Source organism: Cryptomeria japonica, chromosome 3 (genome assembly GCF_030272615.1).
Source record: "Cryptomeria japonica chromosome 3, Sugi_1.0, whole genome shotgun sequence".
Classification (NCBI taxonomy): domain Eukaryota; kingdom Viridiplantae; phylum Streptophyta; class Pinopsida; order Cupressales; family Cupressaceae; genus Cryptomeria; species Cryptomeria japonica.
In genome coordinates this window covers 354,717,586-354,744,745 of record NC_081407.1, presented here as the reverse complement: position 1 = coordinate 354,744,745, position 27,160 = coordinate 354,717,586, and the positions used below count along the sequence as shown (strand labels likewise).

Below are 27,160 nucleotides of genomic sequence, written 5' to 3'. Positions count from 1 at the left end.
ACAAGACCCCTTGGTCGTAGGTCCGAGATTCAAATAGATAACAAGGAAGGTGCATCATCTTCAGGCACTAGAATTAAGTTGCGGGTGAGTTGGGCAATGGTACTTCCTCCTGAGGAGGTGACAGTTTGTGGGAAGGAGAAATCCCAGCTTCATATTCATGTGATTGATCCTAAAAATCCAGAGGAAGAAAAACAGTCAGATGATGCTCCAAGTCACTAGTTTCGGAGTCACCTCATGAGGTTCCTTCCTCAATCGCCATGGAGCTACCTTTATCATGATGTTTCTTCCACTATTCATGATGTTCCTATAGTAGTGGATGAGTCCCCTTAGAATGCCATTCCCATTTCAGCAGTTGGGCCACCTCTTGATCATCAACAAGAGAGTTTGCTGGAAATCTTCGAGGATACTCCTGCATGTATTCATTTGTCAGAAATTGATACCTCTACTTCCGGTTTTGAGGAGTTTATGAGACAATCTTCATGCCCTTTGGTTACTGCTGGAAATCTTCGAGGATACTCCTGCATGTATTCATTTGTCAGAAATTGATACCTCTACTTCCGGTTTTGAGGAGTTTATGAGACAATCTTCATGCCCTTTGGTTACTGCACAAGCCATGGTTGCCATCCAGACAGACACTTTCCCCAGGATGACCACGATTGTTCAAACAGAAACCGCTTCTCCTTTGCTTTCAGCTGCTACTGAAGGAGAGCTAATGGCTTTACCTCCATGGCTTAGTTCCTTCACTCCCAAGAGAAAGAAGCAGGAAATTTCTCCTGATGTCTTTGATTATTAGCAGCTTAAGCAATCTAGGCCCAAGGTTACTAAAAGAGCCAAGACAATCTCAAGGGTAACAGTTGACAGCAACAAGATGAAGGTGGCTGAAATTGTTGAGCCTCTTGTAGACAAGCCACATGAGGAGATGCAAGCTACTGATTACAGGGTCACAAGGGTAGAGTTGGGTAAGGAAACACATGAAGTAGTCAAACATGATGCCCAGCAGTCCGTAGCTTCACTAGTACAATGATATGATGAGCTTCTAGCGAAGAAGGACAAGCTAGAAGAGGAGAATAGGCAACTTGTTGCAGTTGTTCAAAAGATCACTAAATCCGCTAGTGAAGGGAACAATCCTTCAAGTTCTTCCGGTCCATGAGAATCAATTCAAGGAGTTGAGAGAGCTGCTCAAAAGGTACAAGCATTGGAATCTTGGGTAGATCAGCTTCATGATTTGTGTGCACAGGTCTTGAAGGAGGTTTTTCAAATGATGGTCAAATTGAAGACCATTGAGGAACAATTGAACCAGGTTTCTGACACTTTCAAACAAAACTTGGGAAAGGTGGAAGATAGCTTGACAACTTGGCTCAAGATTCCTTAACAAAAGTTAAGCGTTCTTCGAGAACATTAGGTTATTCCTTTGAGGGTTGTGTATCTAGAATACTAAGAGCTCTTGGAGAACAAAGCCCTTGTTCTCAAGTCACTTGTTGAAGACATTGATGATGCCATGAGATTGCGAGTGGAAGTATTTCAGGATGTTGTTTCTCGTTGTGAGAAAGCTTCTTGTAATATCATGGATCAGAATGGGGAATTATTATGAGAAGAAAGGGTTCTCTTAGATCTACAGTTGAAGATTCATCATGAGTGGAAGAGTGAACCATTTTTCAGCTGCATCTATTCAAGCTTTGGTTACATACCAAGTCTTCTTACAGGAAATTCAGTCTTCTTTTGAGAAGAATATTGCCACAATCCTTCGTTGCAGCGATGTTATTGTGAAGACCATGATTGTGGCAAAGAATGCCCATGAACCGAATCTCGATGAGCTGCAAATGATCATTCAGAAGTTTGAAGGATTCATGTCTACACATGCTATAAGTGTTTTTCAACACTTAGTTGCATTTTTAGAATTGTAATTTCTTAGTTGTAGTTTCTCTTTTGACAGGTTTACTTGTCAAATTTTTTTTTTTGTAATTGCAAGTCATTACTTGCACTTTTGGAATTACAAGTAGACAAGTTACAAGTCAATTTAGAATAGGACTTGTAACTTTGAATAAGTCATAGTTAGTTGTTGAATAAGTCTTGGTGGTTGAGAGAATTTCTCAAGTTAGTTAGGATCCTCCCACCTTTTTCTCAAGGTTCCCCTCTTATAAGTTCTAGAGAGGGTCTATTGTATTATCTTATCTTTTAGAAAGCAAACAAAAAACTCTGCCAAGTTTGCAGCAAGAAAGTCTGTGAGCTTTTATGTGTAAATTGAAGAATTGAAAGAAATAGAAGAAGATTGCTCAAGTGTTGAATCTTTGTGCTACATTCTTGAATTTGTGTTCTATATTATCTTTCTTGCAAGTGTTTCTTAGAGAATTTAATCGAATTTGATTTGCAGTCTTTGTGCTGCAAGTATCGGAGGTTAATATCAATTAGAGTAAATATTCTCTTGGGAAGAGTTGTAAGTCTTTGTGCTCACACTTATTCTTGAGAGAGAAATTAGAAATAGATTTTGTGATAAGAAATAGTTGTGTCTTTGAGCTCATAGTAGTTCTTACTGTTTTGTGTAAAAGAGAATAAGATATTTCAGACTTTGTGCTGCTATAATTTGTTCTTGATATCATTAGCATAGAAAAAGGTAGATATGACTTCATATATTCAAGTCTTTGAGCTTGATATTGCTGTCCCGTTCCGAAGGAAGTGACAGAAGTCTTTGAGCTTTCAGGAAACTTCACTTCCTTTCTCTCATCTTATTTCAAAAGGTTGTCATTGCTGTTTTAAGTTAACTTCCTATCACTTTTCTGTGAAGAGAAAATGATATTGGCTTTCTTGAAGAAAGAAGAAAGACTGCTGTCTCATCCCGTTTAGTTTTAGATTAGATATAGAGGGGGGAGCCTTTCCTTAATTAGGAAAGTTTTACTCACATTGTGGTTGAAACCACAATTTTGTATAGTTTCCCAAGTGTACAAAATTTTCAACCAACAAACAACATACAAATATGATACTAGTAAGTAATCAGAATGATGTTACCATGGCAGAGTTGCTGGAGCATTGCTTGTCTAAATCCCAAACTTGCTTGCTTGTACAATATATCTTCTCCTATGTCTCCATCCCCTCCTTGGCACCCGATGGCTGGTCTTTATATATCTCTGCACTTGAATGGGAAGGTTGCTTGGGAGAGGTCATACCTCTTGCCTTTTGGCAATCGCACCCTCCTTAAACTTATAAACAATGATTAGTTGATCGCACCCCTTCCATAACTTATCTAATTGCATTTATCGGTTAAGACTCAGTTGATATTCAATAGTGAATCTTGATTAGTAAATTCGCCGCTCTATTTCCTGATTTAATGTGTGATACTTAGTACTCTGAGAATATCTCCTCCTTTTTTCTATCCCATTTCAATTGAATTCTTCTCCCTTTTATATCTTCGAATATGAGGGAGAGGTCATGCCTCTTCATTATCATTGCCCTTTTGAAAGAGTCACAACCCTTGAGCATTAATTATATTTTAATTATCTTTTATTCTAGGAATTGCTGTCTTGAACTATTTTCTTTATTTAATTTAATGATCATTATTTCCCTTAGACAAATATTAAATGTCTTTCTTATTTAAAATGGTGCTATCTTATAAGCCAGCCATCTAGAATACAGTTTAAAGGCTATGACTTTATGAAATCAATACTGATGCGACTTCTCAATTTGGTGGGGACATGACAGATGCCTAGTGACACTTTTGGTCTCTCTTTTAAATCAACCTTTTCTAAAAATAAAACATAAGTTGCTTTTTTTATGAATATAACTGAAATTTACTTTCTGGACAACTTAAGTTAAACTATTATATTATTTCCCTTGTAACACTAATAGTCTATGGGAAATAAAATATCAGGCAAATGGTTTTCCTATTAACTTTACTTGAGAAAGGGGACATGATGATAGAATGGTAGTGGAATCATTGGGGTGAATCAGTTGAATGACAATCATTTAGAATATGATAACTCACATAGGTAGCTGGTTTTTCATCTTGTTAGAGGAATCGTGAGTGCCTGTGATTCATTTATTCATTAAAGAGAAAGCAGTTCGGGTAAATAAAAGGTAGAGAAGTTGGTCTATGTTCATAGCACAACTGACCTTCTCTCTTGTATAGACCCAAGGTACAAGGATGGTCCTTCACCAAAATCAGATGGAATTCCACTTGATAGAATAGTTGTGCCCCTAGAGGATGAGTTGGTTGAGGCAAATGGCCTCAATGATTTTCCACAAGTTTTGCAGATTAATGAGTATTTGGAGAGCATCTTGATTTAGGATATGGAGATTGGTGACATAGTTGATGCAAGAGTTGAGCATGTTCTAGTGGTCAATATATGAGTCAGATTTTGTTTTTGTTTTTTGTATGCCAATATGTCAGCATTTCAATGTGTAGTATGTACTCTTGATTCAAGAGTTTGGATGCTAGAATGATCTTGATATGTTATTAGCTAACATTATTTGAACTTTAATGTTTTTTTCATCATGTTGATCAAAGACATGATATTTCTAGAGTCCATTAAAGTGTATTATAGCTTTTGGCAGAAAATTGTATAGGATTGTTGAATTAACATTTTGGATGACACTCCATGATCCACCATCTTTTGTCATTTTATTGATGGTGTGGTTTGAATCATTGGTTCAAAAATCTTGTACAATGTTTTGCCAAAAACATTACAATGATGTCAATTGTTAAATATCAATACAATTAATCTTGCTCTTTGTTGGCATCTAGGATCTATTTAATATTCATACACTCTAAAATATTAGTTTTTTCCTTGGGAATAATAAATATAACATACTAGACATTAGTTTCCATTCAAATTTATGCTTAATAGATATTGAAATGTGAATCACGCATGCTTTCCAAGGTATAAATTGACTCCTGATATAATTGTACTATTTGAAGACATTTCTTGAGATCTACAATACTTAATGTATAATCTGCTAATGTGAAGACCAGAAACATTAGCACCAATTGGGCATGAGCTCAAGGGCACTCATTAAGATAGCACAATTAAATAAAACCCATAAATTGAGTCGTGATATAATTGTAGTAATTGAAGACATTTCTTGAGATCTACAATACTTAATGTATAATCTGCTAATGTGAAGACCAGAAACATTAGCACCCATTGGCCACGAGCTCAAGGGTACTCATTAAGACAGCACAATTAAATAAAACCCATTTCTAGTAGAATTCTCCTCATGTATATTTTGATGATCTTGAACAATAGTTCTTTTCTTGGATTGCAATGGATGCAAGTTGGAGCAAGGTTATGAAGAGCAGAGGCTCGCTGCCTTTTAACCAGTTTTGTCACAATTTATGTCTAATGAGCATACTAAATAAATTTCATGGAAATAATGCCCTTATGTGTCCTTTCATTGCAATCTTATCTTATCATGTTACATTGAACACTTGTTATTATTGATTGGATTTAATAATAGTTGACTGAAACATTATCATGAGTTGCCCTTGCTAACTAGAATTAGAGATGTCATTGTCTTAAGCTTTCAGATATGTTGGAAGCATCATTCACAATTCTTTAAAATCATTGAGCATCTCAATTTTGTAATGCAGGTACAAAATGCCTATGCTATTATGGAAAGGTAATTGCCATTTCTGTTTATATCCTCTTTAATTTAATAATAAGATGTAAGAGATTATCCTTGGTTTGTTGTTATCTGAATACAATGCTTGTCACAATTGCCTAGAAAACTGTTGTATCACACTTCTATATACTCCTGCATATAAAAATATTAAAAATTATGAGAATTCTGTGATATTATTTATAATCAATAAAGCTTTTACACTACTTATACCACTTGTGTTTTGGTTGAATTTCTTACTAAGAAGTGGTAGTAACAAGATTGGTGTAATCAGCATTTAACATTAAAACTTCCCTAGTTCACTTCATTCCTTTACTGTTTATGTCCATGTCCAGTCATAGGTCAAAGCAACTAGTAAAAATGTTCCAGGCTGGTTTGTGTTTGTAATCACTTAAGTAGAAACAATGTTATAGTCCAAGATATTTTTTATCACAATGCCATTCTTGTGGGGTTAACCTGAAAATGAAAAATCAGTTAAACCATGTTTTGGCCCATAGGCATACTTCATGGGGATTTTGGAGGGCCCTTATTCAGAAATGGATCTATAAAACTGGAGATTTTGGGCACAGGGTGATTGGATTATGTATGACCTATAACGCAAGAAATAATCGAGATCTCCAGTCAATTCATTTGATCCATTATTAGAAAAGTTGATAGTAATAAATGGATATGAACTTTGTTGAGGATAATACTTGCAAAATCTTGAAATAGCTTGTAGAGATATATTTTCACCACTTTGTGAACTTTTCTTTTGCTGGGTAAATAGGTCTTTTATTAGGGTCCATTGCAAAAAACAACCATGAGGACTACATTGGAAATTATCATGTATTCTTTATTATTGCCAAATGAGGACAGACAAGTCTAGAAAGGTTTCTTTAAAATATTAACATCAAAAGAAACTTCATTTACTGATACTATTGCAGTCCTGTAAATACAGAACAAGAATTCCAAGGAAATAAAGAATTATTGGATCTGGTTGCTTCGTGCTGGTTCTCCAAAGGGCACTATGTGCCTTCTTTATTACTACCAAACATGGACTGAGTCTAGAAAGATTTCTTAAAAATATTAATATCAAAAGAAGCTTCATCTACTGCTCCTATTGCAGTCCTTCAAATACAGAACTAAAACCCCAAGTATATAAAGAAACATTGGATCTGGTTACTTCGTGCTGGTTCTCCAAAAAGACCAATGTCCCCAGTTACATCACAACATACTCCAATGGTCACCAACTAATCATGTCTCATCTTGTGTTCCGCAATATTTTGTTCAGATATTTTGCCAAATAGCTCTTTGGCAACCGTGTTCTCTTCTGTTTAGCATGCAGCTTCATTTTGGACGTATAAACATGTTTACATTTCAGTTCCACATCTACAATCTTGATTGTGATCAGAGGGGCAGGGTTATGTGGCATGGTGGGAGGGATTGGAAGGTTTGCTTTGTTGGTCACATGGGTGACAAAATCATGATATATAAGGTTCATGTAATATCCCCTAAAGGATATTGGCCAAACTTTTACGTTTCCAATCTCTGTAATTTCATCAAATAGTTTGCATGAATGCTGGTAATGCATTTCAGTTTACAAATGTGGTGGAGTATACCACTGGTCTGCGTTTTCAATGCAAGATATATAGAACCAAACATGAAAGATCGCAAATGCAGAATGAAATTCAATATTTCTATTCACTGTCATATCAGACTGAGCATGAATACATCCTTTATAATAACCAAACAAATGAGATTGCAAGGAAAATGATGGCATTCCTGACCTTTATTTGCAACCCAGAAGATGATACCAAAGCATTACCAATAATTAGCTTTTCCCAACAGCAATCCTCTTATAATCACAAAATACAGAGATTATATAATGGTGCACTTGTTCCTTCAAATTGACGAAGCTTTCAAGATCAGACCAACCCCTTAATCGATGCAGCAACCAATGCACATAATCATCATTATTACAGCTCGTACACACAACTCATGAACCTGCACAGTAATACCAGTTTGTATTACAGCCTGCATAACTCGATACCGATCACTTAATACACAGCATTGAAGTCGCTGGTATTTATAGATAATACGGAGTAGTTTTTCTATATTCAATTGCTCTCAGAAAGCTCACGCAGCTGACTCGGGAATCATCTCATGCAGACAAAGATCACCAGCTCCTGCCTTGAATGGTATTGCCACTTGCACCAAGGATATAGAGCCCCAACAGAGAATATTTGCAATTACTGGTCTTAGCAATTTCGATGTTATCTACCGTGCCAATCAATTCCCGTGAACAGAATAGCTTATCATCAAATGGAGACTCTGGCGGATAGCTTATGACCCTCCAATGAAATCAATTCGATGAGATAAGAATCGTTATATTACGAATCATTATATTACTTGACTCCCTTTGTCAAATCAACCTTGGGATGTTAGAAAGAAAGTATTGAATCACATCTTCAAATGCTTTGCCGACATCTACTATTCTCTAATGTTTTCCCCTTGCTAGACTTTATAGAGCGGCTAAATAGAGTAAGAACCGGCTGATATGAAATACCATCTGCCCTCGATAATAGAAAAGCCGAACAAGTATTCAAACTTAACATATTGGCGTATATTTAGCAAGCCACGGATTTGCATTATAAGCGCTCCTCACTAAATGTTACATGAATATTCAATGACACTTTTAGAGTCTTCAAACCCAAAGAATATTAATGTGGCGGCATCCCAAAATCTAATTTATAATCTTTGTATCTGCAAATCACTTATTTCTGCAAATTTTTCTCCAATGGAGACTTAACAAATTCAGCCCAAATGTTGACTCCATTGCGAATCCACTCCCCAAAAGAACTAGGTTTTTGTCCAACCCTTCTTTCAATTTGCTGAAGTGTAATGTCCCCTTTCCGGTCTGCCCTGGACCTTACTCCTTTGAAAGACTTGCACTTGGATTTTGTAATAGATAAAATTCAGATTACTAATTGCACTTTCTGATTGTAAATAAAATGATACACGTAGGTGTAGGGATTTAATGTTCTATCAGATATATCTGAGATAATTATGCTTTGAAGGGACAAATTCTGTATATAATTGTGTTCTACAACTTGGCTAAAGTCTAATAAGAATATCCAGAATATGGAATCTGGTAGTATTGCTTACAACAGGAACTGAGACTTCTGATCTATCACCTTGATATGCACCCTTATATAATTGCCTGAAAGGTCTATGCTCTCGACTGTGACGTGACACTTGCTCTGTAATAACAGATGCTGATCTGATATTTATAAGCCCGAACTCTGCCCCTCCTGAGATATAATCCATGCTTGCCTTAATATTTCACCTGAATTGCTGATCGGTGAACTCTTCACCAGTGGATAGATTCAAAGAGAACTCCCAAAAAATATAAATTCTCCTTACCACTTGAATGAATTCATCCCCTTCATTATGCACTTGCATTCTATTTTTTCATTGAGAGTTGTTTCCCTTCATTGATGGGTCGTGTTTCTCCATTAGAGACTAATTATGTCGCTTAACATATACTTGGTTTGTTTACTTGATTGATGTCTAATTAGTTAACTCGTGCCTCCCCCTAATTAAGATGTCCATTTGTAATTGATTATCTTCTTGATTATTGACGAAGTGCTCATATTAATTGCTTGGTTATTGTTGACTTGATGTACACGAGTCACTGTTGCCCCTCATCAAACGCAAGGATGCTGCTGCCTGTAACAATTCTGATCTGATCTTTTTACTGTGTGCGTGAGCCTTATTTATTTCTCATTGCTTCCCCACCATGGCTGTGCGTTTGACCATAGGAATGGTATGCTGTTGGCATGAGGGTATCACAGAAGAGCGGGGATATCACAGTCTCCCCCTCTTGATTTTGCTTGTCCTCAACCATTTTCTTTCTTCTGTATCATTCTGTGAATGTACCTGCATATTTATTAGTAGTACTGATCATATAAAATAATGACAATTTGTTAAAAAGATTACCATGGAGTTTCTATTGCATCTATTGCAACTGGGAGGGCTGACTTCCTTGAGCCATCCCACCCAACTGGCTTCCTCGAGCCATCGTTGCCCAACTTGGAAGGGACTAGCTTCCTTGAGCCATCCTGCCCAACTTTTGATAGACTGGCTTCCTTGAGCCATTCTGTCCATTTGAGATGAGCTGTCTTCCTTGAGACATTTCACTTAATCTTGATAGGAACTGACTTCATCATTCCCCTATATTGCTGGACTTTATATTAGTCTCTATTTGTGTCTGGAAGGAATGGGACTTTCCTTGAGCTCTTTCTACACCAAGCCTAAGAGACTTGCTCTGCTTGGTGGCTTAGGTCAGCCTTGGGCCATTCTCATTCCCTACTTTAGAAAAAATGGGAAGCCTATTTTGAGCCATTTCTACACCAAGTTTAAGAGTGGATGTTCTCTACAACCCTCTTAATCCACTTGGCGGCTCATGTTGGCTGTCCACATTCTATTCCCTCTTTGGGGTTGTTGCGACCAAATTGCTTAAGATAAGGCCCTTGAGGCTCTAATGTTCTAGAGTGGATCACAGCTTGATTTAATTGTGCATTACATCTTTTATTCTTATTTCATATGTATTAATAATTCATTAATTCCTGATCTACACATTCTTGCATTGACGTCACTTATAGTTTTAGGTACAATAATAGGGTCTTGTATAAGACACTATGCATCCTTATTCAGGCTAATGTTGTTCCTTTCCCTAAATGCCTCAATATTTTCTTCCTTTTCCCAAGTGGCATCTTCTTTTGGTAACCCTCTCCATTGGATTAGGAATTTAGTGATGGTTCTATTTCTTAATCTCCTTTCCCTAGTATCTAGGATGATTTCTGGTTCCACTATGAGCTTCCCTTCATCATTGAGAGGGAGTAATTCTGTACATGGGACTACTTGCTGCCCTAGGACCTTTTTCAGCCTGGATACATGGAAGATGTTATGGATCTTGCTACCTTCAGGGAGCTCTAATTCATGAGCTACCCCACCAACTCTCCTCAAGACCTTGTAGGGCCCACAGAATCAGGGTTCGAGTTTTTCTGCCCCACTTGCCTTGATTGATGACTGTTTTTAAGGTTGTAACCACAAGAACACCAAGTCTCCTTTAAATGATCTTTCCACACGGTTCCTATCAACGTATAGTTTTTGCTGATTTTGGGCATGATGGAGGTTCTCCTTGAGGGCATTCATAATGTCGACATTTTGTTGAGCGAAATCTTTGGCTCCAAGTATTCTGCTGTCTTGGGTAAGGTCCCCAAATGATGTGGCTTCATACCCATACAATGCCTTGAATGGACTCATCCCTATGGACATGTGATGAGAGGTATTCTAATAATACTCCCCAAGATGTAACTATTTAAGCCATGCCTTTAGCTATACTATAACGTAGTTCCTTACATATCCTTCTATCCATTTATTGACAATCTCTGTTTGTCCATCAGTTTGTGGATGGTAGCTAGTGCTAGGGTTAAGTTCTGTACTTGCCAACCGGAAGAGTTCTCGCCAGAATTGACTAAGGAAGTGGCTGTCCCTGCCACTGACTATATTTTTGGGCAAGCCATGGAGTTTGAAAATCTCTTCAAAGAAGCGATTTGAACTGCGTTGTAAACGGTGGATATTGCAAAGAAATGGGCATACTTTGTAAGTCTATCTACTATTACATAAATGCGGTCCTTACCATGCACCTTGGGTAGACCTGTTATAAAATCCATGGAAATACCTTCCCACTTCTAGTTTGGAATGGGTATTGGGTGTAATAGACCTGTTGGGTGGCCTTGTTCTGTCTTATTTTGTTGGCATGTTATACATTCTTGCACATGCTTAAGGATGTCCTTCAATCCTTTCCAGGAGTATCTTTCGCGGATCTGTTTGTATGTTTTGTAGTAACCCTGATGCCTTGCTAGGGGATTATCGTGGTATTCCTTAAGTATTTTATCTTTCATCCTTGAATATGATGGGAGATATACTCTATTTTTGTATAGGATAATGCCTTCACATACTTTGTATTCATCATTTGGCATCTTCCCTTCTAGAGTTTCATTCGCATGAGGATCCTTGGCATATTCCGTAATGATGTTGTTTTTCCTCCCTTATGTGATGCTTGTGATGGTGTTTAGGCAAGGTCACCTTAATAGTGCATCAACTACCACATTATTGGATCCTTTGACATATTCGATGTTAAAGTCATAAGTTTGGATCTTAGTTACCCACTTTTGTTGGCGATCATTCAAATCCTTTTGATTCATAAAATAGCGTAGACTATTGTGGTCCATCTTGACATGGAATTTCCCACATACTAGATATTGTCGAAACTTTGCTAAGGCATGCATGATGGCTAGCATCTCTTTGTCATAAATTGAATAGTATCTTTCCACCTCTGTCAATGTCTTGCTTTCAAATGCTATAGGATGTTTCTTTTGCATGAGGACTGCTCCGATGCCTTCCCCTGAAGTATCACATTGTAATTCAAATGGTAGGGTGAAGTCCAAAATAGCTAGGATTGGGCATGAGCTCATGGTTTCTTTCAATTGTTCAAATGCTTGTTGTGCTTTATCATTCCACATGAAGGCTCCCTTTTTGGTTAGATCTGTGAGAGGGGAGGCCATTTTGGAGAAGCCTTTAACAAAGTGCCTATAATAGCTCTATAAACCCACAAACCCCCTGAGTTGGGTCAAGGTCTTGGGTATGGACCACTCCTTCATAGCTTTGATTTTTTTCTCATCAAGGCACTCACGATCTTCATTAATCTTATGGTCTAAGTAGAGTATTTCCTTCATGCCAAAATCACATTGACTCCTTAGCTTATAAAGATTCTGTTTCTAATATGCTTAAGACTTCTTCAACATGTTGGAGATGTTCTTTCCAAGTTTTTTTGTAAATGAGAATGTCATAAAAAAATACAAGTAAGAACTTCCTCAATTGTTGACGAAAAATATGGTTCATACAAGATTGAAAGGTGGCTGGTGCATATGCGCCATGAACAGACAACAAGTTGGAGCTCGCTAGCAGGACTGAAGACAAAGGAACTCATAGAATGCTACAAGTTTATGCATTCTAAGAAATACACAGCTGGAATTGATTCCAGGAAATCAGTTTGTAAAACTGAATTGTTTTAATGTAAATAACTACCTGTGGGCCCCTTATTAATGCAAAATAAAACAAGGGGGTACATAGGCCAGTTATTCCTAGCTACTTGATTGGCCAGATTGATATAGAACAATAGTCAGTAGTTGGGGAAGTAGTTGAGGTGTGCAGCTGAAAAGTTAATGGGTATGGGAGTGCATACCTCCTAAGTATGCCCTCCTTGTCTCCATAAAACTGCCAAGCTTCTAGAAGACAAATTGCAGCCATCGGATGCAGTCAATCTTGGTCCTTGATTTGAATTGTAAAATCTATAAAAGGCAGGGCCTCTCTCATTGTAAAGGGTTAGATTTTAGTAGTTAGATTCTGTTAGATTTCAGGAGTTAGAAATTAGATAGATTTTAGCAGTTAGCAGATTAAGAGTAGAATAGGACTGCTGGAAGAAATTGTTGTAATGGCAGTTGAAATCAATACATAAACATTGAAACATGGTGTTTGTTATTTTTTTTTCTCCTGTTCGCATGGTTTCCCTTCAATTGGTTAGTTAGAGTTCAATGATTTTGATGGTAAAATGTGGGGGGTATTTGATGTATTTCAGGTTCATATCATTGGGGACCTACTGATTGTATGTCACCGTGCATGGTTAGTCTGAACCCAAAACTGTGCCTAGTTTAATTGTGAGTATTTGTCTCAAGTTGCGCTAGAATTGGGTGCTTGGATGAATCCCCATAGTCTGAAAATCCATTTATCCTTTGGAGCTTGCACTGTTCTTGTCAAGTTGTGAGGGTGTCTCTAGCGAAACAAGAATTGGTTATGGAAATCTATCTACCCACTGCATTAACTGTTATCATCACTATCCTTAGGTCTCCTAAACCATTCCCTTTTTCTTTTATTTTCCGCAATCTAAGAATTGCACCATTGTCAGATGCAGACTAGCTTGTTGTAAACGTAAGCACCTTATGTTACCAGCAAAACACATCAAACTGTTAAGCTATTTTGCAGTCAAGACCTGACATTTGGAACCTTGAGGTTGTCCCCCTTGATCATCTAAAACAACATTAGGGAATTCCTTATGCAAGAGAGGATAGGATACTCAGCATTCTATTTTGCTTTGACCGGAGAGAGTTGGTAATCCGACTTTAGCCACGTCAATAGGTAGGTCTAATAATACTGTTTTGCCCCTGAGGGGTGTGTGTGCATTTAATGCATAACAAAACAAGAATATAGAAAAGGTAGCAGTGCACAGGGATGCAAGTGAGAAGAACTCATATGTCTGTATTCATTGATTCCACAATACTAGTACATTCAAAGCATAGTTTCCCTTCCACCTGTTGCTGCCAACTGCTCCCTCAGCTGGTGAACCTGTTGTGTCTGATGCTGGAGATCTTGCTCAGCTATCAACTGCCTCTCCCTGGATCTCTTCACCATAAAAACTGCTTCCATAAGCTCCTTCTGCTTCCCATCCAACTCCTCTAAGGTAGATGTGAGATAGGTCTCAAGGGTTGCCAGTTCTGCCACCTTGTGTGCATGCCCCGCTGTCTTCTGGGCCAATTCTGTCTTGGCACGAGCCAACTCCTCCTCTAGGCTGGTCGCTCGGGCCCTCTGCTGTGCCAACTCCATCTCCATTGTATGCAGGCAAGTGGCTAGCTCCTCCCGAGTTGTGATGGCCACCACCCGCTTTGTCTCTACTGCCGAGGCACTATGCTGGGTACGTTTGAGCTGGTAGTACTTGTCCCGGAAGGCTTTCTCTACCCGCTGTAGCAGCAAGTGTACTCCACTAGCCCCAACTGTCTCCTTACTCCAATCCGCCAACATCTTGAGAGTCTCCACAGCAGGCCAACCCCTGGCCTCGAAACATCTCCCAAACTCCTCAGCACACCCTCCGGTGGCAAAGGCGAGGAGACCCTCAACAACAGGCTGCCCAAGAGCCTGAATAGAGTCTGCCAATCTCCGTACACTGGCCTCAACCTCCACTGTCATCCTCTACGTACTGGCTCCCATCTCTGCGAAAAATATCTCTATGCCCTCTGGCTGGCTCTTGGTAGTGGCCCGCATCTGTTGGTACATCTCTATCATCTCCTCCTCAAACCCAACGGTGTCTTGCAGGAAGTCCATCACCAACTCCTACTGTCCCTCTTCCTGATGAGAACTACCCTCCTCTAGGTCCACAATCTCAGGAAAAGGACATGGCTGGGGTGAGGCGGGTGGGGGTCCCAATGGTGGCATAGGAGGCATCTCATAGAGACCCAGCCACGCGTCCATGGTGGCATCATCATCTCGGGCCATGACAGTCACTGTGCCCTCCGTTGCCGTGACCTTGGTATTTACAGGTTCCCTCCGTACAGTAGACCCAGTGCAAGGACGTTCGCTGGGAACCAATGATATTGCTGAAACTCCCTCTCCCGGAATTGCTATGGCGACCCTAGAGGGTGTAGGCAATGGGGGTCGGGGTCTCAACTGCCCAAATCTTGGGATTGGGTACGACTGGTATGGCTCCCACCGTCACCCCCGAAGCCGGGAGAGGTGTTAGTCCTCCATTCAGAGTCAATACTATTGGTGCATACACTAGTCGGCCTACTCCCGCAGGTCGCACTCCACCCATCGGTAATCCACGGATTCCTCTTGTCAAGTGCCCAAAAGACACTTCACGACCACTACTCCTCTGTACTAGGGGTTTTCTCTACTTCTTTTTGGCTATCAAGGCGGAATGTGTCATGACTCTGGCTACTCCTAGAAGAATTGTCTTCAGAATCTTCCCCTTCCTCTGCACTACTATCATCCTCTTCTTTAGCCTCTTCTTCTGCATCCTCGTCAACTGTCTCTGTCTCCTGCTCATGTTGTAACACTACTACATGTGGTGGTCTCCTTCGTTTCCTGTTGGAATGGGCTTCCCCGCTACCTGCGACGGTATCCAGGTGGGTCCAATAGAATATGGCTAGCTGTGAAGAGTCCAACGTCTCTCGAGGTTTCCAGACATGCTTCTCCGACGATACCTGTGTGCGTACAGCGTCGAGGAACAACCCTATGGTGTGAAATGACATGTAAAAAACCTTGTGTTGCAGGATAAAAAATTCATGAATTTTGTCGGACAAGACTGCAGCCTAGTTGTACACCGTCCCATTCCTCAATCCATTCATAAGTGCAATCATGGGTACCGCTGTGTCCGATGCCCTGCTGGCTCTGGTAAGTGTGCTTTTCATAACATCTAGTAGACACTACCATTCACCTGGCACAATATATGATTTTTTTAATGCTCTCCCCTTTGGTGCCTTAATCGCTGCCCATTCTTGGTCTAAAAGATCACTTCGACACATCAGCTGTAGCAATTGTTCCTTCCTTTCTGGTGACATCTTAGTGGCATTCTTGTCCACTTTCTTTCCCTCATCTGGTATGCCAAGACCTTGGCAAAATCGTTGGGTGCAAATGAGACGTCACATTGCTCTGCTGGTAAGAGAATGTCGATGCCCTCGTCGCGTTGTCATATGTGGCCACCATCATTCATAGACATGATTCGAAATCCCTGATCACAAAGATGGGCATTTGAATTGCCCAATGTACCTGTGCTTTCCTGAGAGACTCCTTAATCACATTACTATCTGGGGTCTCCATCCGCCGAGTTCTGCATACACTTCCACTTAATCCTTCAAATGTAACAGTTTCAGGTGTGATTTTTACTGGCATTGGCTTCTTTTTGCCCTTTCCTGTATTTGCTGGTCCTGCAATTTTCACTCCAGACTGCAACACTCGCTTGCCCTTGTCCCTACCTGCCGTGCTTCCTTCTACCATTTTCCTTGACTTAGACGGTTGGTCTAACTGCTGCAACCGTTTTTGCCAGTCTAGCTTCCCCAACCTTGATTTTCCTAACTCCATTTAACTGATTTCTTGAAATATCGACATCACCTATAATGTGTTCCAATTACCGTTACTTTGGCGTTCGTCCGCTCCAGTTATGTCCGTACAACTTTGTTTTATGCACGGTGTTCTGCTTGTACGGATTTCAAGGGTGATCCTGTCGCTTGCCTATGCTGCCGGTGTATGGATTCCACACTCGCTTGTGATTTAATTCCTTTAATGGCCTCTAGTCACTGTGCTGTACGTCTTTGTCGTTTTCTCCGCTCTTCTGTTATCGTGTATGACAACCGTACGAATAATGCTATCCGACTTATCCTGCCGTACGACCCCTTTCTTTCCTCTGGTCATACGATGTTCTCTTCGCGTGGCCGTACGGCTATCCTCCAATGACCATATGGTTTTCGATTTATTGCCTGTGCCACGATATGGATTGAACTATGCTTGACCGTACGGAAATACTGCTAACGTCCATACAATGATGCTTGAGTCATACGGATTTCTCTGCCACCCTATGGAATTCGTACTATTTGTACGGGTTCTGCTGTCTGCAACCGATGAAAATGTCCGTATGGCTTTTTTCTTTGCGACATGAATTATCCGTACAATTTTAATGACGAGTTTGTACGGTGAGTTCTTTTTCTTTTCTTTTTTTTCTTTCTTTTATATATATATATATAATTTTTTTTTTGAAAAACAAAATAATGAACTTCAACTTGGCCGGGTGGGCCCTGCCTTTGGACTAACTGGGTCATTCCGCTGTTGCCTGCGGTAGTAATTTTCAGTTTCGACCGATTTACCGTCTCCTTTATTGGTTGGTCATCCAATGTGGACTACTTAATCGTTCCATTCTCAGCTACCTCACGGATTTTATATGGCCCTAGCCATCTGACCTTAAATTTTCTAGGCTTGATCTCATTCAGCCCATTATATTTCAACACCCACTGACCTAGACAAAACTCCATGCGTCGGATGTGCTTATCATGCCAAAATTTCCATCATTGTTGAGCAGCTTTGGTGGCCCATTGGGTCATTATCCTTCGTTCGTCCAACTTGCCCAACGCGTATAGTCGCTCCAGCAGGCTCTCCATATCTCCTAGCCAGTTCTCAATTGCTATCCTTAGACTTGGGAGCATGAACTCTGTTGGCACAATGGTCCCTTGGCCGTTCATTAACTGAAAAGGTGTCTGGCCTGTCGTGACTTTGTAGTTGGTCCTGTATGCCCACAGTACGGATGGCAACTTCTCTTCCCAATCTTCCTGTTCAACTCCGTAGGACTTATAGATCACAGACACCAATATTTTATTAGTGGCCTCGACCTGCATGTTGGCCCTCGGGTAGTACGGGCTTGACAAGGAATGAAAATTTTTGAATTCCGTCAGGAGCAACTTGACTACATGGTTCATAGAGTGCCCATCGTGATCACTCGTCAGTTGAATTGGATGCTGTATCTTGTGATGATTTGTTCATAAATGAACTTGGCTGTACTTGAAGATGAGTTATCTGGCAGTGCTCGTGCCTCAACCCACTTGGTAAGGTATTCTGTCGCCACCACAATGTAACGACATCTCTGTGTTCTGCTGGCCTTCAAGGGTCCAATGAAATCCAAACCCCAGCATTCAAACAAGTCTTGGGCATGGGATGGATTGAGGGGCATAAAGTCCCGCTTCAATGGTTTTCCTGCCCTCTGGCAAGTATGAGAGCCCACCACCCATTCCCGTGCATCATTATACAGGGTGGGCCACCATAGTCCGGCCAACAATACTTTGCGTGCGGTGGTGTCTGGACCCATGTGGCCTCCTATGGGCCCTTCGTGTGCTTCCCAGAATCTCTTCTTCCATCACACACCTTCTGAGGACTTGGTCGTGTCCCATTTTATACAACAACCCATTAATTAGCTGGAATATTGTGCTTCTCAAGACCAACTTCCTTCTCTCACTCGGTAACATCTCAGTTGGGAACTGAGAGGTGGACAAGTATTCCCCAATGTTTGCATACCACGAAGGTAGTGCTGCAATTTGGAACAGATGTGCATCAGGAAAGTCATCATTGACTCCCTCCGATGGCTCTCTCGACTTAATCCGGGACAATTGATCAGCGATCACATGGCTCTTGCCTGGCTGTACAATTATGGTGAATGCGAACTCTTGAAGGAGTAATAGCCACCTGCTTATTCTGCCTTGGATAATGGGTTTATTTACCAGTGATCCACATAGAAAGTGAAAGGTGTTGCCAGCAAGTAGTGCTGAAATTTTTGTACGGCATAGACCACTCTGAGGGCTTCCCTCTTGGCAGTACTATAATTCTTCTCGGCTTTCGACAACAAGCGACTGGCAAAATAGATGTGGTCGTCTAACCCATGCCCCCCTTCCTGTGCTAGCGTAGCCCGAATGGCATAGTTCGAGGCATCCACATGTACGTGGAATTTTTGGTCCCAGTTTGGATAGGCCAAAATGGGTGCAGCCACCAGTCTCCTCTTGAGTTCCTCAAATGCTTCCCCCTGTGTCGGTCCCCATATGTACAATTTGCCCTTCTGTGTCAGTTTGTCCATTGGGAATGAAAGTTGAGCAAAGTTCTTAATGAACTTTCGGTAGTATCCTATATGTCCCAAGGAGGACTTTACTCCTGTTACATCAATGGGCGACTCCATCTCCACAATTACCCGTACCTTATCTGGGCCAGTTTTTAATCCATCGTTACAAACAATATGGCCCAACAACTTTCCTCGCAGTACCATAAATCTACATTTCTTCGGATTCAAGGCCAGCTTGGCCCTCCGACATCTCTCCATGCATTCCCACAGTGCCACCAAGTGAGTTTCTTCGCTATTAAAAATCGACCAGTCTTCCAAAAAGGCCTTAAAATTTCCCATAGACATCCTATCAAAGATGTGAAGGACTATCCTCTGAAATGTTGCTGGAGCATTGCACAAACCAAATGGCATTCGGTTGTACGCATAGACTCCGTCCTCCACCACAAAGGTGGTCTTCAACTTGTCCTCCTCAGCTATTGAAATCTAATTGTATTCGGAAAAGCCATCCAGAAATGAGTACATTTCATGGTCAGCCACCTCCTCCAGGATGCTGTCTGTGAAAGGTATAGGGAATGGATCCTTGATGGTGACTGCGTTGAGGCATCGAAAATCCACGTAGATGCGGATCTGGTTGGCCTCCTCCTTCAGCGAGACCCATTCACTGGTCTCCACCCAAAATATGATGCCGGCTTCCAGCATCCGCTCTATTCCTCGTCACTACTGCTCTCAAAGGAACCATCGTCACCCGATGATTTATCCTTTTTCTTCTTCAAGGTCTTGCCTTCGCTCACGAGGTCCATGGATCGGTTGTATGCATCCTCGTACGAGGTAGGAGGGATGATCTTCATCTTCTTCCCGAGGGAGGATCTCAGTCCTTCCACAAACCACCGCTTTTTCAATCCATCAGTGGGTTGATTATCCATCTTTCTGAACAATTCTTTGATTCTCCGGTTGTATGCTCGTACTATCTCGTTCTTCTCGTGCTTTGTGCACAAGATTTTGGCTACGATTTCATTGTCGTCCTGAAGGAGTCTAAACTCTGTCTCGAAGGCTTTCTGCAATTCGTCCCAGGTACCTATCTTCGTCTTGTCCATGTCGGAGTACCAGTCCACGGCTACCCCTTGTAGGGTGGTGGGAAACTGCACCACCCATTCAGCTTTGTCGGTCACTCCATTGGCCGACTAGATCGTTTTGCATGTATGACAGTGCCGTAGGATCCTGCTTCCCATCTCCAGTGAACTTAGGCAATTTCTGCCTGTTCACCATTATGTTTCTTGGCGGCGGTCCACTTTGCCCTCCAGAACTCGACCCTTCAAAAACTAGCCCTCCAGAATTTGGTCCTCTAGATACTGACCCTCCAGGAATTCGTCCTCCGGAAACTGGTGCGTTAGGTCCCACCAGATTACTTTGACTACCAGGGCTTGATGAGCCTAAATCGAACAGATTGCTTTGACTAACGTGCCCTTGTGTCCTCTCGACACGTTTAGCCGCACCGGTATCTCCTAGTTCTCTGTTCTCGGTCTCGGTCTCCTTTTCTCTCCTGGTCTCGTCACCTCTAAATGGTGTGTACGGCTCCACTGTACTCCCGTCGCCAATCTCCTCCAACGTGAAGGAAAGGTCCCCCAACTGCTTCCTAGTGGTTTCTATAAATACAGAAACTTGGCCCTCGCCAGTGGAACCATCATTGCCATTCCCTCCACTTCCTTCCTTGGCAATTTTCTTCAGTCGTCGCCGACATTCGACTTGTTGTTCCAATCTTAGTGCCTTCGCTACTGCTTTGTGTTCGTCTTCCTCTTGTCCCTTCAATACACGATTTCGATGTTTGTTCAGCGTCACAGGCATCAATTCCTACGTTCCGTGGAGTGGAAGGTTCTTCGACGACCTTCGTCACGTTCCTCCTCCCGTGGACTCTTTTCTTGGAATTGTTGTAAAATTTGTTGCCGACGGTTCTTGCGGTAGGTTTCCTCTCAGCAAGTTTGTAGGGCAAGGAATGCTTGTGCCAACAGGCTAGGCAGGTTATTAATCAACCAGTTCACCGCTAGACTTACGCCAAGGGCACTCCAAAGTTCCAAACAACGCTCTCAGGAACGTCCTCCACGGTGGCTTCCCTTACGTAAGTTCAATTGATGCTTGTAAGATGCAGGTGAAGTCCCTTGTCAGTGCCCTCTCTCCTTTGAACAACTCTGTCAGCTCTTCCTTGGGATTGCTACTCGTCCCCTCGTTCACTGGTTGTCCCATTATCGTCATGCCATGTAGTACGCTCCCGTCATTCCAGGTTTAATTCGGCAATGACGCCAAATGTTTTGCCCCTGAGGGGTGTGTTTGCATTTAGTGCATAACAGAACAAGAATATAGAAAAGGTAGCAGTGCACAGGGATGCAAGTGAGAAGAACTCATATGTATGTATTCATTGATTCCACAATACCAGTACATTCAAAGTATAGTTTCCCTTCCGCCTACCACATCTCTGGAAATAGAAGCCCAAGTACATATATATAGGTGTTGATGCAGGTTGTCCGGTGCCAACTGCCGACAACCGTCACGTAACCACCGACCCTTAACACACGTAACATTCTAATTACAATATGACATAATTATCCGACAACAAATACAAGCTTGAGTTGAGTGTTCGTTTTCAGATTGATTGGAATGGGTGTCTCTCCCCGAATTCAGATGAGCCCTTGAATAGCTTGGAGGATCAGCTGGTTTGTCTTCTCAAATTTGTCATTGGTTTTCTCCATGAATGTTCTTAGTTCGTTTGCTAATTGTTCCGCCATGGCTGATTAGCCCCTCCTACATCGATAAGTTTGCATTCACTAAGTTCCCACAAGATGGCAGGATACTTAGCTTTTATACCACTGTAATTTCCCCTTTCCGGTCTGCCCTGGAACTTACTCCTTTGAAAGACTTGAACTTGGATTTCGTAATAGATATAATTCAGATTATTAATTGCACTTTCTGATAGTAAATAAAATGATACACGCAGGTGTAGGGATTTAATGTTTTATCAGCAATATCTGAGATGATTATGCTTTTGATGGACAAATTCTGTATATAATTGTGTTCTACAAGTGTGCTAAAAAATAAATAGTAACTACGAATGTATTAATGGATAAGAAAGTCCTTTTGAGTTTGAGCCTGCAATTCTGTCAATCATGGGGCAATGTGGTAGAGGTGTACCATGGAGCCTCCAATATATGTTTGCCATATCTCTGCAAATTCCAGTTGTTGAATTATCATCTTAGGAGAAATGTTATGAAGATTGTTTTATACAGTTATTGATGTCAAACTATTTATGGAATGAAATTTCTTGACTGATTCAATATTACTCTTTTATAAGAATAGATAAACCACGAGAGTCTCTTTTAATTGAACATTCTCTAAGTTTAGTAATTGACTTAGTGGCTGTAACTTTGACAACAAAATGAGAAATTATGGTTTTGTAGTCATTATAATTATTGGCATATTATTGTATTGATAATGGAAAAATTATTTCTTAATATCATATGACCATAATCGATGACTGTAAAGTTTTCTGTATATTAGGTAAGAAATGTCCCGTTTGGTGTAACAAATGAAATTACAATTTGCAACATTAGCATGCTAATCTTGTTTTAGTCACGTGACAATGTTGTCAAACATGTTTTAGGCCTTTTTTTTATTGCAAATTTTAGATATATAAGAGAAATCAAGAATTTCATGATTTCCATTGTTTGAGGACATATACATAATATTGAAGTTTATTTATGGCCGATTTGCATTCATGAGTGGAACTGTCACCTCGTTCACAATCTTCTAAAAGATTGTTCATTTATGAACTTTTATAATCAACTTTTTCTTAATAAGATTTTAGATGATTAATTCAAATCACATTTTCTAAAGAATATTATATTATTCAGGACAGTAATAATAAATGGTAATATAATCATAGGAATTGATTTTACTTGGTTGTTTGTATTTAAGATCATCGTCAAGGAAAATATGTCAAACCTAAGGATTGTAACTTGGCTTAAAAAAGGTGTTAATGTTTGGTATATAAATAGTTAATTTGTGTTTTATTTTGTAACTTATTGTGCCTTTTAGAAAGATGTATCTTCCAATTTTTTTGGAAGACATGTATTTGGTGATGTTTACGTTTTGAGAAGTGTCTTTTAATTAATAATCTCCTAATTCTTTTTAACACAGGGGATCTGGGTTTTTGACATTGAGCGATGTGTATGAGGTATGGATTTAATCTTTTTGTTACTCGTTGTGATCATTTTCTTTCATTAATTGAGATTCTCTCGAGTAAGTAGCGAGGGTTCTATTTGGGCCCTCTCCTTGTAATACAGCATCATATCAATATCAACTGAAATCAAACACATTCCAAGTTATAAACTTACAAAAGAAACTAACAAACAAACATGGCCAAAATAATATCACACAATTTTATGGCCAGTAATAAGAAACAGAAAAAAGCAAGCAAACATTAGCAGCCAACAACTACATATACCTCCTCCATCCCTAGTGACCCCAGTTCAATGTTTAACTCGAACAGGAAACTCACAGCACTGGAAACTTAATGCCATGAATGACCTCACAAAAATTCTTGGAACTGTTGTTTTCCTAGAGGTTAGCTGAGAATTGTGATCATTAAGTCAAGTTCTTGAGAGTATGCCTTTAACCTCCTGAAGTGCATAATGAACTATTATTGTGGCCTTATGTGCCAAGCACAAGTTTGACATGGATGTACTCTTTGAAACCACCAAAGTGTTTTCCAAGCATTGCTCCAGCTTTGGTAAGAGCATCTTGTTGGTAGACATCATTGGCAAGAATAGAAGCGACAACTGGATCCTTTCATTAGGGACTACATCAACATCTTGTTGATAAAATCATCCCTTATGACTTTACACCTCAATGGAATAGTTTCACTCGAGCTAGTTTCTCCCAATACAACCTTAACAAAACCTAAGGTTGCATCCTTTTCATAAGTGAAGATTGCAGCAGTATTTTTTCCAAGACCTTTCCTTTGTGAAAAGGGTTGCGAGGGGAAGTTTTGAGTGACGGCTAGCCATTAAAATAAGTGTAGATGCTATAACCAACAACACATAGGACCAGAGTACACCATGCCACCTATAACCTGCAAGTGACAACAAAAGACACAACACAACATCCCTTGCAGCCCCAATATAAGCCCATCCCACATGCCAAATATTTATACTGGCTAAGGGAATTATTCCAATGTTAAATCATTATAATAAATAGTGTACTCAACAAGATCTTAGGGAGATAATTCAGAGTGTAGTACTGATTAATGTGGCAATTGACCAACATGTGCAAGGAGTGGTACAAGTTGTTAGGGTGGTATGGTTATGATTTGGGTTAGTGGGGCAACATATGAGGATTAGGATTTAAGGAGGTTTCAAATATGATTAGTTTTCCAATCTGGAGTAGGAGTTCTGGAAGGAGTTGAATAATGATGCAACTGGCTCCTGACCAAAGTTAGCCAACAATTTAACTACCTCATTAACTACTTTGTAACATTATAAATGCATAGATTTTTTAGCATTTTAATTTAAACTTTTCATTGCAACTCAAAATAGAACAAATGTGTAGTAAAGCCACCTTTTGAATTAAAGGGGAAGCTCCTTGTAAAATAAAGACTTGGTGCAATATGTACTTGCTATTCAAAATCTTCAGTGTATAGGGTGATTTGGAGTATGCAATACAAACCAACTAAATAAAAACTTGTATTTTTCATTTTTTAATCCTGAGCACAAGAGAATCCAACACATTAGCACTAGACAAGAGATTTTTGGGTTTATTTACTTTAAAAAATCCTCACAAGTACACTCTTGCATTGTTAACCTAAAAGTAGAGACTAAACGATGCATTCACACATACAAATTGAATAGGCTTCGAATACAAAGTCACAAACACTTTGATAAATTTTAAATCAAGAGATTGGTGCAAAGCTACAATCTTCCAATTTTAGCAAACTCATGATACAAAGCTTGCAAACTTGGCAAAGCAATTTAATATTTGTCAAAACACATAACAAGACATCTAAATAGACATTAAAAGCAAGATAGGCATAATAAATTCCATTCAATGAATAACAAATTTTAGATTAATAATAAAACTTGGCGAGCAACAATTTTAGCAATCAGCAAGCTTGACAATTACCTGTATAAAAGTTTAGTCCACAAAAGCAATTATTTATGCTGTTTGTATTAATTGAGCATTGCATTAGAAAATAATAAGAGCTGACTAAGACCTATCTTAGGAAGGAGACTTTGGATGGTCTATTTTTAGAAGTTAGTGGCAGTCTTACATATTATAGTGAGTAAAGAAGGTGTGATTTTATGGGACAGATAGGTTATCACTCTATAAATGGCAAAATTCTCTAAAAGGTGCATCGACTTTGCCTTTTGCAATTTTCTAGCTTGATTGCCACTTTACCTAATGTTGATTAGGTTATGATTTGTCTCTTTTTACCTTTTAGATTTCGTCTTTTTCCTGAAATGACTTCCCTTCTAGGCATGATTTTCTTTCCAATCACTGCTTCATAAAAGACAGAGAATAAATAAATGCAGTTTAATTTTGTCTTCCTTAAGTACAACTTCATAACATTGATCTTCTACTCTAGATTTTGACAAAAACTTACAAAATTTGCACTCCTTTTCTAATTCCTTATGCTAGCTGCCAAACTTCAGAAAACAAACATCTTTAAAAAGTGTGCCTCAATTTTCACACGCTGATTAAAAAATGACAAGCTATTGTATTTGCTGACCAATTCTGTCATATGAACTTTTTAATGGTTCGTTAGACATCTCATTCACAAAAGCCCTTCTTTTTGTCTTTGGCAGTAGAGATAGAAAGGACAAACTTCTTTTCTAAATAATGTTGACTAGGCAAATCTTGTCATATTCTAAGGCCCTGTTTGCTTTGACAAAGACTCTTTTCCATCTCCAATTGCTGACTAGACTGGGCACAATTCTTTTTTGGTGATTTCTCCATTTTGAGTGCACTTCATCTGCTGAAACAGACAAGGTCAAGGAAAGGACATGGATCGCTCCTGTCCCTCTCCAAGGGACAAGGGCGATGATCCCTTTAATACACTCAAAACTTCATGCGAGCAAATGGAATAAGCGCAAAAGACACGAACAAAGGATGCTATTCGCCCACAATAAAAAATCGAAGTTAAAAGATGCAAGATGGACATGAAAACAAGAAGATCGCTCCTGTCCTTTGGACAAGGACCAGGGCGATATGCACTTAAAGGACACCCATATGCGCACACAAGGCGATCAAATTCGAAGGACCATCAAGGTGATCGATTTTTAACGTGGAGATGAAGGAGTTGGACGTAAGAAATGCAAAAGTCAAGATAAAATGGTGAATCGCTCCTGTCCCTCTCCAAGGGACCAGAGCGATGAGGTACGTCCCTTTGTTTTCCAATTTTGGCGCCAAATAAACAAATTTAAATTTCCTTAAATGCTAAATCGATTAAAAAATTGAAAATCCATTTTTATTTAGCATTTAATATGGCGTTATCTTTTATTAATTATTTTTTGCCTTTATTAAAAATCGAAATTCTCATTTAAAAAGCGCAAGGCATTAATAATTAATTATTTAATTAATATAAAAATCGATTTGAAGCGCCCAATTAGGCAAGTCGGCCTTGTTATTTTATTGCAAATTATTTAAAAAATGGTTTTATTTGTCAAGTCGGCCTAAGGGGTGAAAGGGTATGAGCGCTATTTATAAGGGGAGTGAAATGTTCATTTTCACATAATCATTTTTACCTTTCTTCATGCGAATCAAGAAGAGGCGAATATAGTGCGAAGTGTGTTCAAAGGTGGTGCGATTTCAAACCAAGGGTGGCGCGTAGTTATCAAAAGGTGGTGCGAATTTGAAGACCACACCAAGGGCGAATTTGGAGATCATTTAAGACCACGTCTAAGGCAATACTTGAAGATCACGTTCTCTCCAGAGGTGGCGAAGTATATTTTGAGGGAATCATATTGAAGATTATCTTATACCTCAAATTTTGCCTAGGCAAATTTTGTTTTTGCATTCTAGAGTTAGCTCTCTGTCGAG

The 27,160-nt window shown here is 39.8% G+C and overlaps 1 protein-coding gene across 1 annotated transcript in view; it reads left to right on the top strand.

Annotated features, from left to right (window-relative positions):
- LOC131079996 (uncharacterized) overlaps positions 1-27,160 on the top strand; it is a 228,909-nt gene that overhangs the window by 68,519 nt on the left and 133,230 nt on the right. Inside the window, exons 5-6 of the mRNA XM_058018045.1 lie at positions 5,582-5,610; positions 23,264-23,300. Coding sequence (XP_057874028.1) covers positions 5,582-5,610; positions 23,264-23,300 — 66 coding nt within the window. The remainder of the gene's footprint in view (positions 1-5,581; positions 5,611-23,263; positions 23,301-27,160) is intronic.